The 18,221-nt window shown below is 36.2% G+C and overlaps 1 protein-coding gene across 8 annotated transcripts in view; it reads left to right on the forward strand.

Annotated features, from left to right (window-relative positions):
* The window catches only part of LOC590093 (microtubule-associated serine/threonine-protein kinase 1), a 74,773-nt gene that overhangs the window by 21,134 nt on the left and 35,418 nt on the right, over window positions 1-18,221 (forward strand). For 6 of the 8 annotated variants that reach the window (XM_030996501.1, XM_030996506.1, XM_030996502.1 and 3 more), the window contains exon 3: window positions 53-81. In XM_030996501.1, coding sequence (XP_030852361.1) covers window positions 53-81 — 29 coding nt within the window. Of the gene's footprint in view, window positions 1-52; window positions 82-9,318; window positions 10,387-18,221 lie in introns of those variants that run through there. The other 2 variants (XM_030996508.1, XM_030996509.1) reach the window with 2 other exon arrangements.

The raw sequence follows: 18,221 nt of genomic DNA on the forward strand, positions 1-18,221 counted from the left end.
ATTTTAGTTGCAAATCAAGTAATCACTTTTTCCGCTTTTGTTTGATTTTCAGAAGGAGCTGTCACTAGTACGGAGAGGGAGGTAAGTTCTGTTGACTTTTTTCAGGTTTTTCTTTTATTATTTCTATTAGCTGGGGGGAAATATGTAATTTATTGAGGAAAATAGTTTGCATTTAAACTGATTTTTATAAGAATAATGGTAAATTTCTGCATCTTCTGTTGACAATATGTGTTGGCATTAGAGTGAGAGAGAGAGAGAGAGCGGGAGAGGGGTGGATAGAGAAAAAAAGAGTGAGAGAGAAAGAGAGAGCGTGAGAGAGAGGGAGAGCGAGCAAGAACAGGGGAGAGAATGGATGGCGTGTGGAAGAGAAAAGAGAGAGTGGGATTCTGCCCAAAGGACACAAAGCCATTCCTTGAAAGTCAGAGCAAAAAAATTAAACCTATTCCCACTTTACTCTTAAAAGTTGAGTTTGAACTCTGACGCAAATTCATAAATCTGCCCTACGTTTCATTGGGAATTTTAAAAAAACAAGAAATATAGAAAACTCTTGCTTGTTGATTCATTAGTGGACTTCCTTTCTGCCTCAGCATATCTAGAAATCTGGCGGCATGATTACAGTTAAGACCAAACCCATGCTCATTTACAAGACTCTTCAGAATCAAGTCGAATGAGTCCCTTGAAATTTGGAAATTCTCCTTTTTCTCTCTCGCTGCTGACGTCACAAAAAGCTGTAAATGTCATACTTATCGTGAAAAGCTGAGAAGAAAAATCAACAGAAATGACCAGGGACAGCTACGCTATAGATTTTTTTCTTCCCTTGAATGACAAAAAGTTGGAGGAAAAAGGTGAGAGATATGTAAAAATGAAAGAAAAGAGGTCAAGAGAGAAAGAGAAAAGATATGTGTGAAGACGAGAAACGAGCTGCATTTATTGTGAGAAATGGAAGTAACTCTATGTTTTTGTTGCCTTCGATCCATTGTCTCTTTACATGTCAGGCATTGAATGTACTTCATTGTGCGCTTTTGCGATGCTAAGAAATTGTACAAGCAGAGTTGTTTTCATCCATTAGTGCACAAAAAGGCTGGGAATAATTTGCCTGTCTTGGTCATGTTGGAGACCATTCTGTGACTTCTGAAAATCTCACATTGCTGCTGGTTCTCTTACATGGAACTAAAATCGAAATCGAAATCTCTCAGAAACGTGCAAGTTCATCCTAAGACCAGAAAAGGAGCAATTTATTATTTGTGTCAGTTGACCAACTTGACCTACATGCCTGATGATTTCATTGTGTAGGGCTCTATTTGCATGAACTAGGGACACCCCCTTCACAGAATCTTCAACGGTTAAAAATTGATTCAGGAAGCGATACCGTGGATATTTCCCACCTTTTTCTCTGATGGATCAAAAGTGATGAAATGCGTATTGACGTTGGTTAGTTTTGACTTCAATAATATATCAATGAAATGATGTAGCTCTTGATTACAAAAAAATGATCATCATCTGTATTCAAGGGATGAAATCTACTTCGGAAGATGGAACGTTCATATTCTTGAGTATCCATGGTGATGAGGGGATGTCATCTTTTACCACAGCTGCTAGCTGATTTGAATGAATCTCTTGAAAGAAGTGAACATGATTAGCTGTTCTTTGTGCAGTCAATACAATGAAAATAATTGAAGGAAGTGTTTCCAAAGAGCTGGCATTATTTATAAGATTTCCTTACAAATAATGAGCTTGAAGGTGCTCTTTATTAATCTGATGAATGTGAAAAGCTTTTCTGCATAGAGTGAACATACATTCAAGTCCAGTTTTAATGATTTTATACAGTTATTAGAAGACTCTAGAACACCATGACATTTCCACTGCGAAATTTTTCAAAAGAATTATCTGCTGATTCCACATGAGCAATGTATAACGAGTCTAAAGAAAATGATGTTTTCATTGCTGAAAGTATGGAAGAAACTCTTCATTGTATTGAAATGTTTTCATCATCAATCCAACACCTTATGACTTGACTTGAAGTACATCTCCATATCTGAAAGCCAGAGACCTAATTATTCAAAAAAACAGTCAAGAGGCTCTCATTATCATATCAACCGTCATGGTTTTCTTGGAACAATCAATGTCTCAATGGGAAACAAAATACTGAAAAAGAAAAAAACTGAAGGCTGAAGACTTTTTGTGTGGTGATGAAAAGAGAGAAGATGTTTTAATGATATCTCAGGAGGGCGACACCTAGAGGACGAGATATCTTTGTTTTTTAACCTCAAGGTGTTTCCTTACGTTAGCAAGATGGATGTGACCATGCTCTTCCGTTTCATGTACGTATTCTCTTTCAAAAACATCTTCCATCTTGCTGCATATCCTCATGAATATTCATGAACCCAAGTTTATGTTTTCATCTACGTGCAGTTTATTGGTTGCACCTATTAAACCCATTTTAACTATTCAAAAAAAGTACTAAATAACAAAGATAAAAGAGATTTAAGGATTATGCATTGAAATGCATGTTTCAGTTCAAATTAAATGGATATCATTGGATTCAATCATTGACATTCTGTGAAATTTAGATGATGGAAATATCTAGAACAAGTTCACCATAGAAATATTGAAGCATGCGCACTAAGGCCTACATGTATACATGTATGTGGTCTGTCAAGTCATGGAATACCTGTAGTTTGTGTTGCATTTTCCCCAAATTTGAGTCTAAACACACAATTGTACGGGAGGTATACAGCCTTTTGAATATGGCTCTGAATTTATAATTATTATTGAAGTGAAACTGAAACCTATATCAGGGTGGCTTTATGGCTATTTTAGATGTGAAATAAAGGATAGGATATAGTATAAAAAGGGGAAGGGGCCGTATGGAGGAAGGGAGAGGGAAGGGAAAGAAAGGGGGAAAGGGAGGGCTTGCCAAATATGGTTCAAATCGTTATAGGATGACCTTACCTTCTAAAGTGAAACAGAGAAAATGATTACAGAGAAATTTGGATTGTGTGTCTTTTCCTTTTGGCATTCTGTCCATTTTCACTGGCCTTATTTTTTTAGGGTCACTGATGTTATTTGAAATGTAAAGCTTTGCAAAGTCCAGGAACACCGCTTCCAATATTAAAACACTTTGATGGGGTTGCATTTATAGTGAATGCCAATGGGAAGCAAAGAGCTATAGAGTATCTGTATTTTTATTCCTGTATTCAGGTAGAGTTGGTGGTCTGTGATAATGGTGCTCAGAGCAGACCAGTCGCACAACATTTAACTTTAGAATGAGAATTAAACGCATGTCAGCTATTGTTATAATACACACGGCAGAGATAAAAATGCTTCCATGTGAAGACTTAATGGTTGTTTGTTTTAAGTTTGTTTAGTTATGGAGTTGGTTGAAAGAATAGAGTCGAGCGTTCCTACATCCATTAACCATTGTAAGTCAACAATCTTTGTCAGTCAAAGCTGAGAAGACAGCTTACAGTATCATAGTTTTTTTTTCTTCAAGTGCTTTCTCTACTTTGAACCAAACTTATTGTAAGTACCTGACAGGAAGCATAAATTAAGGCAAAGGAAGTAGGCCAAAAGAAAGCAAACAGAAGATCAAAGAATAACAAAGCAAGATCATTGACAATGGCAAGTCTCCAAAAAGACACTTAGTGGGACATCTTATACTAATATGACTTGTACAGGTCACTTTTTCCAGATCAGTTGAGTCAGGAATTGTAGAGGTCAACTCAATCTTATGCACAAAATGAATTGCTTGTAAACTTCCATTGCAGGACAAATTCTGTTTAATTCCCATTCATGCGTAATTCACACAGGTAGATCTGAAAACATGAACATTTTAAAAAGTATAATGAACAAAATTAAGTAAATAGATATTAAAAAGCGTTGGGACAATTTCCCAAATATGACATATCTCTACTCCTTCTTCATAGCAGCAGTGTATACAAAGTTGTTTTAATGAGTTATGTAATTCTTTTCAACCCCTGACCTGGATTACATCCCAATTTAATTTATTTCAACATGTTTGGGAGTAAAATTTGGAGGTTGTTGAATTCTCTACAGGTATAATTCCAACTCCACCATTTCTGAATACACTGCATGAGCCTTATGAATGCCAAATTTGGTAGTCCCGCATCAGCTCAACATTGGATGTATGAGATGTATGTCCTTCCTCTCATCTCTCCCTTAAAGGACATTTAATATTGACTGTCTAGTTCAACCTTGAACTTGCCCTTTCATGGATGGGCCAATACGTCACCCAATTTAATGCCGGCACTCTGATGAGAAATGCCCAATTTGTAGAGAGATGTGCACTGTATACTGCTATCTTATTAGAAGGATCCCATGCAGTAAATGACAAACAGTTGCTGAGCACTATCAGACTTTGGGACATTCAAGTAGCATAATAGCTCTCTATATCATTGCATATGTCTACGAAAGTGTCATCTCGGATGGATATGATTTCCGCCAGCTGGTCTCACATTTCATGATTTTATAGCTCGCTTCAAGATCTTGTCACGCATGAAAATTCTGCAAAATTTGTGCTGGTAGAGCTCTATCCTTGGTTTAAAAAAAAAAATTAATGGTGACATATCAAATATCGACAAATTTATTTTTAGTTATTATTTTTTATTTTATTGTTGAACATGCTATCTACATTTTTTGTTTACCCTCTCTCTCTCTCTCTCTCTCTCTCTCATTCTCTCATTTGATTTTGGGGGGTGTGCTTCATTCTCAGAATTTGATTAATCTTGAAGAGAACAAGTTTATATTTGGAGCTATATTAAAAGGCATTAACTCATATTTTATTCAGAGTTAAGACCCTTTGGGGCTTTAAACAAATGAAGCAATGAAATCTTGAAGTTCCAATCCACAAATTATTAAATGAAGAACCTTTTTTTCTTGCAATTACAGAGCCCTTTTCTATTTTTTTAAGTGAGGTTCATGTATACGGTTGAATTGAAAAAGACCAGTTGAAAAAAAAGGGAAAAGGCTGTCTTTATCATTGTCATGTTATGGCAAATTAGCAATCGTAAAGCATAAAGAGAAATCATAATTTTAGCCTCATCATGTTTATGTTGTTGTGATGGAAGGGGTATTAATTAGCCGGATATCAATGCGGTAGTTGTATATCCACCTGGATCTACTAAACAACAGCTGTTCATCCTCAATTGGCAGTAGTATTATCATTTGGCATTGATACAGTTACATGTATCAAAGGGATGTACAAATAAATCTGATAGGACTGTGCAGTTTGTACACATATCCTGTATCAATTTGATGTGGTCCTTTCGACCTGTTACCTTTAGAAATAAGCAGATTAGATGAAAATCTATAAGCCTTTACTGGTATCGGCCATTCATCATTGAAATTCTCCCTCCCCCCATCATGTATCATTTCGTCCTTGTTTTCACGAAGTGACGGTAGCGAGGAAAATCGTAACGCAAAGTGAATGCAATTTTTTTTCACTACCGTCACTTCGTGAAAACAGCGACGATTTGTTTGTTTTCCTAATCTTTGTTATACCCATTTTTGTCATACGTTGAATGACGTCAAAGTAGAAATATTGTGAAGCACCTCAGATACATCTTTTGTAAGCTAGAAGGATAGTAACAAAAACTAACAATGGATTAAAGAATAGGAGTTAATGTCCTTTTGGCTCTCAGCAGAAGAGATATGAACTTATGAAGATGATGTAAGTAGCACTTTCATCAGCCAACTGACAGACATTTTTTGTTGGTTCTGATCAAGAGTGCATGATACGATCTTCATTTAAGTAATGTGTTCTGGCACTCAGTAGGATGTGAATGTCATTCACATTTCTGATCAGGGAACTAAAGAGCAAGAGGCGCGAAGCTCTGAGGCATTGCACGCCGAGGCAGCTTCTTCTTTTTATTATTATTTTCACTGATTATTATTTTACCTAAAGGTAAGAGCATCTATATAATTCATACAAATGAATGAAATTGAATGAAATGAATAAAGTTGTTTGGAGTTATAATGCTTATAAAAATCATTGCCAGATGATACTAGAGTTGGTCAAAATGGCTGGTGGCATCTTCCTTAGATGTGAAACTGTTTTCCGCAGACCAATTTATTTTCTCCTTAATTAGCCGGCTATCACCTACCACAACCTGATACTGATCAGTAACCAAAGGATGACTTCAATTATTATCTCTGTCTATCAATAATAATGTGCATGTATCAGAGAGGGTTGTGCAATGTAATGGAAACTTGGTTGAGATAAACCAATTGATAGGAAAGCCAACTCGCAGCCATTTCTGCTAATTAGACTTGGTGGGGCCCCTAGGGGTTAGGGAGAAGGTTGTTTACTTCTTACAGGGTCTGGAAAGCATGCTTGCTTGCCTGGAGGACTCCTGGTTACCTCTTTCACACTTCAGCTTGAACCGGTGCACAGCCGAATCATATATGTAGATTAAAGTTAGTCTTCTTATACTCACAATGCTAGATATTATATTAGACTGTCTGGAAAGCATGCTTGCTTCCCTGGAGGACTCCCAGTTACCTCTTTCACACTTCAGCTAGAACATACAGCGAAATCATAAATGCAGATTAAAGTTAGTCTTCATATGCCCACAATGCTATATATCACATACTCATTTATAATGTTAATTGTATCAGAGACTACTTTTAATAGATCGAAATACATGACACAATTATAATTATTGTCAAGCTTGGCTATAGTCAGGCTTGATTATTGTGGATGTTGACTCCGTGGATGCTTGCTTGGGGGTATCAGCAAGCAGGATTTGGGCAGACTTCAACTTCTCCAGAATAAGTGTACTCTACTTATCTGGAAAAACTGAAACAGTTCCATGCTACCCCATTATTAAATTATACAGTGGCCTCCAGTTACTGACAGAATTCAATACCAGATACTTGTACAAACTTTAAAAACTACTCTGTTAATGTAAAGGAGCTAATTTCCGCTCGTCGAGGAGTGTGATTAGGGACCACTCCTTTTGGATTGAAATTTGGACGAAATCCCCCTCAAAAGATGTAAAGTTCACTCCAAAAAGACAGATTTTTTTCTAAAAGACTGAATTTATCGTCTTTTAAGAGCTAACTTTACATCTTTTTAGGGTGAATTCCGTCCAAATTTCACTCCAAAAGGAGTGGTCCCTAATCACACTCCTTGACGAGCGGAAATTAGCTCCTTTACATTAACAGAGTATGTCAACCACTCTTCCTCATCACAACTCCTCACTCTTTCAGCACCAGAGAACATCAGCTTCTTTATTTATCATTCCCAGATCATCATTATTCCACAACTTGATCTACACCAGAATTAATACCTTAAATAAGTACACAAAAAACATCGAGTTATTACATGTATCTCCAAATTTTAATTTGAAAAAGAAAATAATTCACTTGACATTTGTTTTCACAACTGTTTCTCCTGTCCATATCTGTTTGGTCTTTATTCGCTGGCTTTCATTTTAAAATGCGAGATAATTGCAGCATCCCATTAATTTTGACCCTCTCCCTCTATCTAGCTGTCCAATTCCTTCTCCTGAACAGACGAGTGTCTCCAGAATGCCCAACGTCTCCAGAATGTCCAACGTAGGCCTCTGAGCTTACTGTTTTGATTGGCAACAACAAAATATGATTAGTAATGGGCAGGATTTAGATGGCTGATTGCCATCATCGGGCATAAATTTTAAGATAAGCAAACGTGCTCTTGTAGCACTGTCACTGCTATGTGGAAAATTACTTACTACAAGATATATGCATCATATAAGGCTTGTTGAGAGTTCAGATATGGCATGGTATACCGCCAAAAGCTGCCACGCATTTTGAATGTGTAAATTAATGGCAACTAGGCGCAAGAAAGGACTTGCGAGTACTCAATGACCTCTGTGTTATTGAGGGTATTACACTTTGCATAATCATTTTTTTAAACCGCACCGATTTTGCCTAATGAGCCTTTAGAAAAAAATAGACTTTAGTATGCTTCATGTGGATGATGGGGAATGGAACTTTTGTTAATTCAGGTAGGAGGTAGATGAATAAATGAATCGTATTAGTGACTAAAAGAGGCTTTTAGAAAGACACCTCTGTCACTAAAAATGTCATGTGACCCAGTGGCACAGAATCATTAGTAAGTTGCCAATTTTGTTGAGGTGTCTTTGTTTTTTTCTTTATTACTTATTGTATATTGTTACTATGTATTTTCAGGGGAGTCATGCTATCAAGCTCTGTTTATTTTGTCAGCCCGCCTGTTTGGTGTAATAATTATATTTGCCTTAGCAGCCAACCCATTCTTTTGTTGTAAATTTTGTGATGATTCATCGTCAAATAATTTGTAAACATAAAAAAGGGAAAAAAAAGGGAGTCCAGCAAAAATGAATAAAGAGAATCAAAATCAAATCAAAAGGCTTCTTTTAAATAAAAGATGTTAGAGACTGCTCTTAGATTTTATTAGTTTAACCAGGTGCATGTAATTGAATAAGTGCTAAGAATCTCTTGTTTCAGAAGAAACACAGTAATACTACCAACAACAAAAAAATGGCTAATTATTAGTGGGTTTTACCCAAAATATTATGTCACATTTCATACAAAAAATGTTTTTCTGAAGTCATTGATTATGCCTGAAAAGAGGGTCCTCTGAATAGTTTGAAATATAACCAAGTATAAAAGTCCAACTACAGTTTAACGCAATACAGTGCGACTGAACGATTTTCAATTTGAAGTGTACCTTAAATTCCAAAGCCTGGGGCTAGATATTTTCATATCATATTTATACTCTCGGTGTGTGTTTAGATTGACAATAGCATAGCAATAATATCACTAGGTCAGTCAGGGAGGTTCTGTTGGGAGGCCACACAGCTACTAGCTGTGCATACTCCAATTTCTTTTTTCTCTTATATTTCTCTCACTTCTTTGCTCACACGATATAAACTTGTGAAACCACGCACCCATGATATTCAATATTGATACCATTTTTTTTTTTTTTATCTATTGAAGTCATTTGAGTTTTAATCATTTACATGTACAGTGCAGTATTTTAGTGTTTTGAGTTTGATTATTCATTCACAACACTAGGTTTTTAGTGCTGTAAATGTAATTTGTATTTTCCACCATCTAAATGTCTGACATCTCATTGTAAAGTAAATGTATGTAACAAACCTTTGATACCTCTATAGGAACATGACAATTCACAAAGTACATATAATCACTATAATACACCAATGTCCCAAGGACATTCTAATTTACCATTGGGACCCATTAGATTAGGATAAGCCTATACTAGTAATGGAGGGAACAAACATGCATGAAATTGCTCATATTTTGGGAGGCTTTACAGCTTATTACATACTGCCAATCATCATAATGAGATAAATTTCCTGTTATGTTTTAGAGAATGGGAATAAGAGATTGTACTGTTAAAGCTGCTAGTACTGATACTGTGGCAAATGTTTAGTTTTTTGCACAGATAATTCAAATATTAATGAAAATGACTTCAAATGCTTAACAAAAAATAACAACAACAAGGATCTCAATAAGTTCTAAATTTTGGGGTGTAACTAGAAAATGGATGTTTACATACAAGCTATTTTTGTAGTTAGTGCTTGTTTATTACATGAGGCAAAGCAGTGGCACAAACTATTCTCAAAGGGCTTTATGTTTCGGACTGTAACTAGACAATGGATGAACATATAAGTTACTGTTTGTAAGTAGTGCCTGTTCATTACATAAGGCCAAGCAAACAGTGGCACCAATGATTCATCTCCCTTTGTGTTATCCATATATCTACTAAAGAATAATTCTTAATCCAACATCAATTTCACAGTAGCAGAAGTTTATGCATCTGTCCTTTCTTGAGCTAAAGCGATCTTATGAGTAAGGAATGGACCCCAGATGGTTCATTTACCAAGAAGAAGAGAACTTTAATGACAAGGTCGCTATGTCTTGTTGAGTTTGTCTTGAGACAGCCTTGTTCCTTTAACCTTAAAGCAGTGAGTAAGAGGAAATGAGAGGGACATTCTCCAAAGTGTAAATTTCAACAAGTGATCTCCCTTTTGGTCCTGATGTAACCCTCTTTGTGGTCTCTAGATTCTCTCTTGAGGTATTAGTGTTTTGAGCACATTCAGCTTCCATGAGTCATCCTCTTCAAAGACATGTGGGTGATGACAAAGGGATAGATAGAGGGAATGAAAGAAAGAAAGAGATTTATATAAACAAACAGAAAGACAAAGAAAGAGGGAGATGGAGAAAGAGAGAGGGGGCGGTAGGCTTAGAAATTGCAGGAAAAAATGAGTTGAATGATATTAAGAAGCTTTATAGGAGTGGAGGTTAGAAGCAGAGGTTAATGCCTAAGGACATTCAGAAGAACAAAAATCATACTTGCTTCAGATTAAGAGCTCCATAGTATGTATATCAATTAGTCATTGTACTTCATGATCAGTCTTCTGATGATTTTGTTCCTGTCTTTATTTTGATAACTATAATCTTGTTATTCACAGGTGGAATATAAAACTGGAATAAAGTACATCAGCATTAGGCTACATGTATCCATGGCTGTCCATCTATCACCTTCTTCTTCTTCTTCTTCACCATCCCCCCCCCCCCCCCCACTCTCTTCCCTTCTCTCACTCTCTATCTCTCTCTCTTGTTCATTCATTCTCTCTATCTCTCTTTTTAGATGAGCATTACACCACATTTTGGGTGTAAACCTCCCATCACACTGACATGTTTGTTAATGTGCGGATGACACACCGATGTTGATTGCAAAGATTATTGGATGAGTTTGATCATTTTGGCTGAATCATTCCAATGTTGTGCTCCATTACCTGAGATGATTATGTGTTTGAAGCACATTCCTTGGGAGGGCACAGGGGACATGTGCCCCCTCCCCATCATTCCCATGCAGCCCCCTGCCCCCCCCCCCCCCAGAAAAAAATGTTGTACCTTTTATACAAAGGATTGACATTTCACACTCTCTGATCATGATGAATTGAGATAGCCTTGAATTATGTGGAGAGCTAACTTAATGAAAGCATCAAATATCAAAAGCTTTAGCACATGATTTTGGATGAACCTTGTCTGTTGGGCTATTATTCACCTTTTCTGTTATATAGTAAAAATCTCAATTGAAATTCTTGTGCATGTTCTTGTTATTCAGTACTTTTTGGTAAGTCCATCCTCTCAGACATTCTGTCTATAGCAAAGAGGCTTTTGACATTGATGAGTCACTAAGTAGTGTGTATTTACAATTCAAATTTCTGTTCTGGTGCTGCAAGTGATCATGCCTATCAGATGATGTATACTTGTAGGATGAACCAGTTTACTTTCTTATATACATACATTTTGAATACAAAATTGTGCTTATATACTTAAGACAAAATTTGGGTAGAGGCTAAGCTTGCCTAGCATTGCAACTGCTTACATGTGTAAGGTGAATTCCATCCATGGCGATACTATCATACAAAATATAGATAAATAGTTTTAACTCTGTGATGTATGTATATCAAATATCCTCCTCTGATATATTTACGTTTTGAATCATGATACCGAAACTGAACAGTCCTTGAATGTCTGAAAGCATAACTGTTCATGTTATAAAATCTTGATTCTGATAACATGAACATGCTTATGAAGGTAACCCAGCAGACTGATGCACAGGGAAGCCACCTTTGGTGTGTTCACATCATGACATTGACCACAAATGAACATGCCCTTCATGATTTGTCTACACTGATACGAGGGAAGCCCTAGAAGCATGAGTCACCTGCTATTCATCCAAGAAAGGATCTTAGCAATGTGATCACTTGTCAGGTTGTTGACAGGTATGGTTCAAAAGAATTCAAAGTAACGGCAGGGAGTGGTAACATTTAAGAAAGTTGCCCATATTTTGTGGTTTGGCTTCAATACAGTCTTCATACAATGCATGAGTAGAAAGAACAAACATTTCCATTCGCTGTGTTCATTTCTTAAAGAATATTCATTGTTATGTTTTCTACTTTTTTGAGGGTGTTACCATATTGCATGAACAAAAAATGGCATCTCAAAACTAAAACCAAGTGCTAGAGAAGTTGCATCATCTATTAATCTTTTCCCATCCTTGCACATTTTGTTTGAAACCAGGAACTTGTTTCACAAAGCCTTTTTTCAATGTTAAATGACAAAAAGTAATGACAAATTTGCTGATAACCAATCAGAAGCAAGGATTTCCGTAGCTTATAACAAAGACTGTCATTTGTCACTGATGACAAGTTTTGTGAAACGGGTCCCAGGGTAAAGTAGAGCCTGCTCTCAACCTGTTTCTGCGTATATATACATTTCTATTGTGTCCATTTTTATAGATTTATAGGAAAGTCCACCATAATTGCCTCTTGCTCTAGTTTCAATGCCTCTGGGTCCCCAATTTCCGTCTGGAAGTGAAACACATTGTCTGGAGAAAATTGGAAACGGATTCCTAACAAGGTGAAGATGATGTATCCTCACCTGGATTTAGCAGAAAACCTTGATTCTTTCCTCTGTTTTAGAGGAGATAGTATATTACTCATGATTTAGCAAAGGTTTTTGTCCCAAAGATGGAAGCATTGATTCCTAAACAAAATTCTCTTCTTTCAACTATTTCCCAGAATTTGAGAATATGAGAAAATGTTATATCTGATATTTTGGGTCACTGAAATATTTTTTTACAAAACAAATGTAATTATTAAAAAAAGAAAAAAGAGTTGCGTCCAGGGAAACTTGATTTTTAGCAGTTTGGTTACAAATTTGTATTGATTTCTTTGTGCCCGGCAGGAAAACTTCATTAAGGAAAACAACCAGAAAGTTGTCATTCTTTTTGAGCTGCGAGCGTGCTTGTGGTATTTCTCTTCCAAGTTTTGAGCCTAAATCCAGATGACCGCCGCCTCAGAGAATTTGTCCGCAGAGCATTCGTCCATTTCCTGTTGGTAACACGAAACCTGAAAGCGGAGAAAACAATCAAATCAGATTGTTAGTTTGCAAATGAGAAGTCTTCACAACTCTTCAGACTATTCAGAGAAAAACTTCATGAAAGTGTGTGGAACATGCCATGGGGACATACCTATCAAATGATTATCTCCGTACAAAAGATCCTTCTCAAGAAGCTCTTAAATTGCCCACTGTGAGCAAGAAGGGCTTTACCCTCATTTTACATCTATACATAACGCCATTCTGCCCCTCGGCAGATGAAAATGCAGTAGGTATCTCAAGTTTTATCTTGCGGAGAGATGTCAGGAGACATTATACTCGATCTTTAATTGTTGTCATGCTTACATCATACGTAGGAGAATGGCAAGGTATAATCTTCTGGCAGTTCTTGAGAGACCTTGGCTTATAGCAAACTAATCCTCACAAAATGTCATGGGATTAAGAACTCTTCATGTAGAATATGTCTAATTATGTCTCACTGCTGGTGTACTTGGAATACGTTCATCTCTCTATAGGTCTTATGATGAATACAATGCTGGAGGGTTATTACTAAAGCCTTGCTTTCAGGCTCATGAGACAATCTAAAGCTTTGTGGCATCCTTCCTTTATTCTGTAAACCTATCCATTTTCTTCTTAAAAGTAGTTTGATACTCTGGTTTTTTTATTAGTTCATTTCTTTTTTCGGGTAATTACATCATACATCAGATATGAGTATTCATCAGAATTGATTTTTTTGTTTTGTTTTGGTAGTATGTTTATGGGGTTGGGGGAGGGGGGGGGGCGGCAGTGCTGTGCCCTCACCTGGTTATAAACATTGTGGTATTCTCAAAGGCATTTGAATGTACTATATGGCTGACTTTCCGAACACATTTGCAATAACCTAGCCATTAAAGTAGGTCACATGTACCTAGAGAACAACCTTCAGATAACATCAGCTACGATGCATTGGAGTTTGAAATTGACCCTGCTCTCAGACTACCCCCATTTAGACTTCCCCCATTCATCGTATACATGTAGCTGTACAAGTCTTTGTATACAGTTAAATAATTAAATTTTGCTAGTCTGAATGTCATATACAGAAATACCGTATAATGAAACGTTGTATAGTGAAACACCTGTTTGAGCATAGTTTCAAACGTCAACTCGATGAAGAATCAGGGTCCGCTCTATAGTCTGAACCTCATATTGTACAAAAATCACATCACTTGGCAGGGCTTCTCGTAAGGATGCACTAATGATTGACCAGGGCCCCATTTTATGAAACTTGTCATCAGTGACAAATGACAGTTTTTGTCATAAGCTATTGAAATCCTTGCTTCTGATTGGTTAACAGCAAATTTGTCATTGATTTTTGTCATTTGTCATTGACAAAGGGCTTTGTGAAACGGGTCCAAGGTGTCACGTCAACTGGCCTCGTCAAAATGAGTTTCCTTATACAATGTTGTTTTCCAGTCTGTATGCTCCTTTTGCTATACGTTTCTTTAAACGAGTTTAGTATTAATTACCCATCTGAACAGGCTATGAGAGCTTGTTTACTAGCCCGTATTCGTCCGTTTTTCTGCCATTGTGAAGTCACGTTGAAGGTATTGAGTTTTCATTAAAGGGGAACCAGAATCCAAATTGCTGGAGTAATTCATGTAATTCTACAGCACATGAGCATCGATGTACGTATACAAATACTAATGCATGGCTCGGTACGCCTAGAAATGCATGCATTATACAGTAAATAGGCATTAGGTACTTAACCAAGCTTTTTCTTGTAGAAAAATAAAACAATAGGAACGGGTTCTTGTATATCTGCCAAATGTTTGAAGGGATATGTTATGTAATATGTAAATCTAAATATAGAAGAAAGAGTATTTAAATGTATATTCATCATGACCATGTATATTATATCAAATGTATACTAAAACAGGGCCCTATGAATGTCAATTATATGTTGTTCCTATGTTCATTTATATGTTGAAGCAAGATTGTTCATGTGCATATAAACAATTATCCTATATGGACTCAATAAAGAAATGAAATGAAATGAAATGAAATGAAATAAGACAATATATTGCAAACTTGAGCTTTACGGGTACAATAATTTGTTAATGTCATTTTTATGAATTGAGATTTCCATTGGTATTTTCTTCTGTAGTTATTAAAGACACTACTGCTGCCTCTCCTCAAACTACTTCTCTTCCTCCTAATCATGATGCCACTTCTACGACTGCGGACACAACTATATTTCTACTACTTCTACTACTACTACTGCTACTACTTTTACTTCAACTACTACTATTTATACTACTGCTCCTAATACTTCTATTAATACTTCTAATAATAATAATGCTACAACTAATAATTCTATTACTACTGCTACTGCTACTATTTGTACTACTACTGCTACTATTTGTACTACTACGACTACTACTTCTACTACTACTGCTTCTATTTGTACTCCTCCTCCTCTTCCTCCTCCTCCTCCTCTTCCTCCTCCCCTCTTTCTACTAATACTAGTTTTGTTTTACGCTCTGGCACTATTGGTACCATGAAGATGGCCTTAGTGCTCAAGGGAATGTACGAAGACCTTCACCGCCTACCAAGTGACTTCGTTAAATATTCCATCTGAATTACTTGAGGCGGGGTGGTTAGAATTTCAGATGCTTGTTGCATGTGCATGGGGCATGCCTCCGCAAAGTGACTGCTCAATTTATCGTGACCTATCTTAAGTTTTACGGAGCATCCAAGGTAGAGCTTGGGACGGTGAGAAACTTGCAAGATGAAGAATAGATGAGAGATAGCAAAATCAGACACAATATATGTTTCCAGTCAAAAATGCATATGTATGTCATGTCAATAAATTCATTAATCTGGAATTGTATCTTTTTCTTTCACTTTTACTTTTTATGAACTCCATGGTAGTAGGCCCTTTCACACATAAGAAAAAGTGAGCTTCAAGCAAGTAATACGTATCTCACCCTTTTAGCCCCTGTTTATACATATGATACATAACCTGAATAATCTTCTATCATTTCTATTGACACTCATTGTACCACAGAGCAAATGGTAAATGATTAAGGTTATGCCCAAAATATTAAAAAACTAGCAAAGATCAAACAAATAACTGACAAAAACACCATTGTGCAATGTGATTCGTTTGATTCACACATAAAATAAAAGATTATGACACTTCAAAAATATATATTTTTGAAATCTCGCTAATTGTTCTCTGTGTGAACTGCCCCGGTGTGTCTTCTTGTTTACCATCTCTCCATCTTTCTGGCTGAAGCTGAAGCTGCATCAGATTGTGACCTCAAATCTAGCTAATCAAAATCCACTTGTCTGGAGCAGATCCTTCTTTCCTGCGCACCACTAATCAGTCCCCATCTACTCTGTCCAGTCTGATTAACATGCGTGTATACTCTCTCTGTCTCTCTCTGCGTTGAACTGCCCCTTCTGATTTATGTCCTTCTATGAATTCTCATTATCCATCCATTCCTGTCTTTCTTTTATCTCCTCTTTTCCTTCATTTTTTGTATGCCATTGTTCTTCTTTCTTCTGTTTTTATTTGTGTCCTTTTTCTACCAAACACATTTCAAGATGGAAATCTGTGGCTTATTTGGTGCATGTTGAACTTGGTGTTTACATGCCAAGTGCTGCTACAGAATAGATTTCACGCTTTGTTGTAAGTTAGAGAGCTACCAAACTCGACTGTATTCATGCTTTTTGACTAAATTGCATTTGTAATATATATTAGGTCTTTAACTCTTTATGCGCCACTTAAAAAAAACCCCTGTGCCACATTCTTTTAGGGTCACACATTTCGAGGGAATCTTTATTGACTCTGCTGAATCAAGAGGCTATAACTCTTCACTGGATGATCATGATGAAAAATATTGTGCAGCAAAGTTGTAGACCGGAAAACGTGCTTTTCGATGAACCGTCATTTGTTATATTTTGAATTATCATTTTTATAATAATCATAATTATATAATGTTTAATTTTTCTTATTTACGGCAGTTTTTTATCCCTCTAGAATTTCTTATTTAGCAATGATAAGACATCTTCAAATCGAATCTATTAGAAAGGTGGACTTCTTACCTTTCTTTACATACCTTGCTCAAGTATTCTAACAATTCAGAAGGTTAGTATTTAGGTTGTTGAAGAAAAGAAGTTCAATAGGGAGAGACTTGAAAGTACCCCGCTCAGCCACCCTTGACAATGGGCTAATCTGCCCATTGAAATCCCTATTACCCCAGGTTATTGTCAATGTCCGGTTTAGCGGGGCATGAAAAGGGACGTCGTGGGGATGTTTTTCTTTGTTGTGCCATGATAAGTCAATAAGAAATAAGAGAATGTTATTGATTTTGCCCACTGGTATGAGCATGTAAAAATGGTATAGGCATAATATATTATATGTGATATACATGACATAATCAGCATCTTATTGAAATGTCTCATTATGAATGTTCACCGCATCTGTTCTCTCACCTTCTTTACCCCTCAATAAAATTGATTTCAAGTACATTTATCACAGCCATAGATATACAAAGAAAGAATGAATCAATCTTAAAATATAAACTATATTGCATTGTTTTCCATTTACTTTATTGTGAGAGAGCTTATTATCAGAAATGATTGACGAGTGGAGTATGCAATGAATAAAATATGGAGAACGGACGTGAGAGACATTATGAGAGAGAAATAGTGATATGAAATGAAAGGACTTTACTGTGAATAAAGATTATAAGAGAAAGAGATAAAGATGACGGCAAGACAGGATACATATTGATACGAAAATAACAATAATAATGAGATAGAGATGACGGAAAGAAAGAGAGTAAACACTGATAGCATAAGAATGAATAAAGATAATAAGAGAAAGATATAGAGATGACGGCAAGACATAGGGTACATATAGATAGGAAAATGATAATAATAATAAGATAGAGATGACGGAAAGAAAGAGAGTAAACACTGATAGCATAAGAATGAATAAAGATAATAAGAGAAAGATATAAAGATGACGGCAAGACATAGGGTACATATAGATAGGAAAATGATAATAATAAAAAGATAGAGATGACGGAAAGAAAGAGAGTAAACACTGATAGCACAAGAATGAATAAAGATAATAAGAGAAATATATAGAGATGACGGCAAGACATAGGATACATATTGATAGGAAAATAATAATAATAATAAGATAGAGATGACGGCAAGAAAGAGAGTAAACACTGATAGCATAAGAATGAATAAAGATAATAAGAGAAAGATATACAGATGACGGCAAGACATAGGGTACATATAGA

Source organism: Strongylocentrotus purpuratus, unplaced genomic scaffold, assembly GCF_000002235.5.
Source record: "Strongylocentrotus purpuratus isolate Spur 01 unplaced genomic scaffold, Spur_5.0 spur5_scaffold_3, whole genome shotgun sequence".
In the NCBI taxonomy this organism is placed as follows: Eukaryota; Metazoa; Echinodermata; class Echinoidea; order Camarodonta; family Strongylocentrotidae; genus Strongylocentrotus; species Strongylocentrotus purpuratus.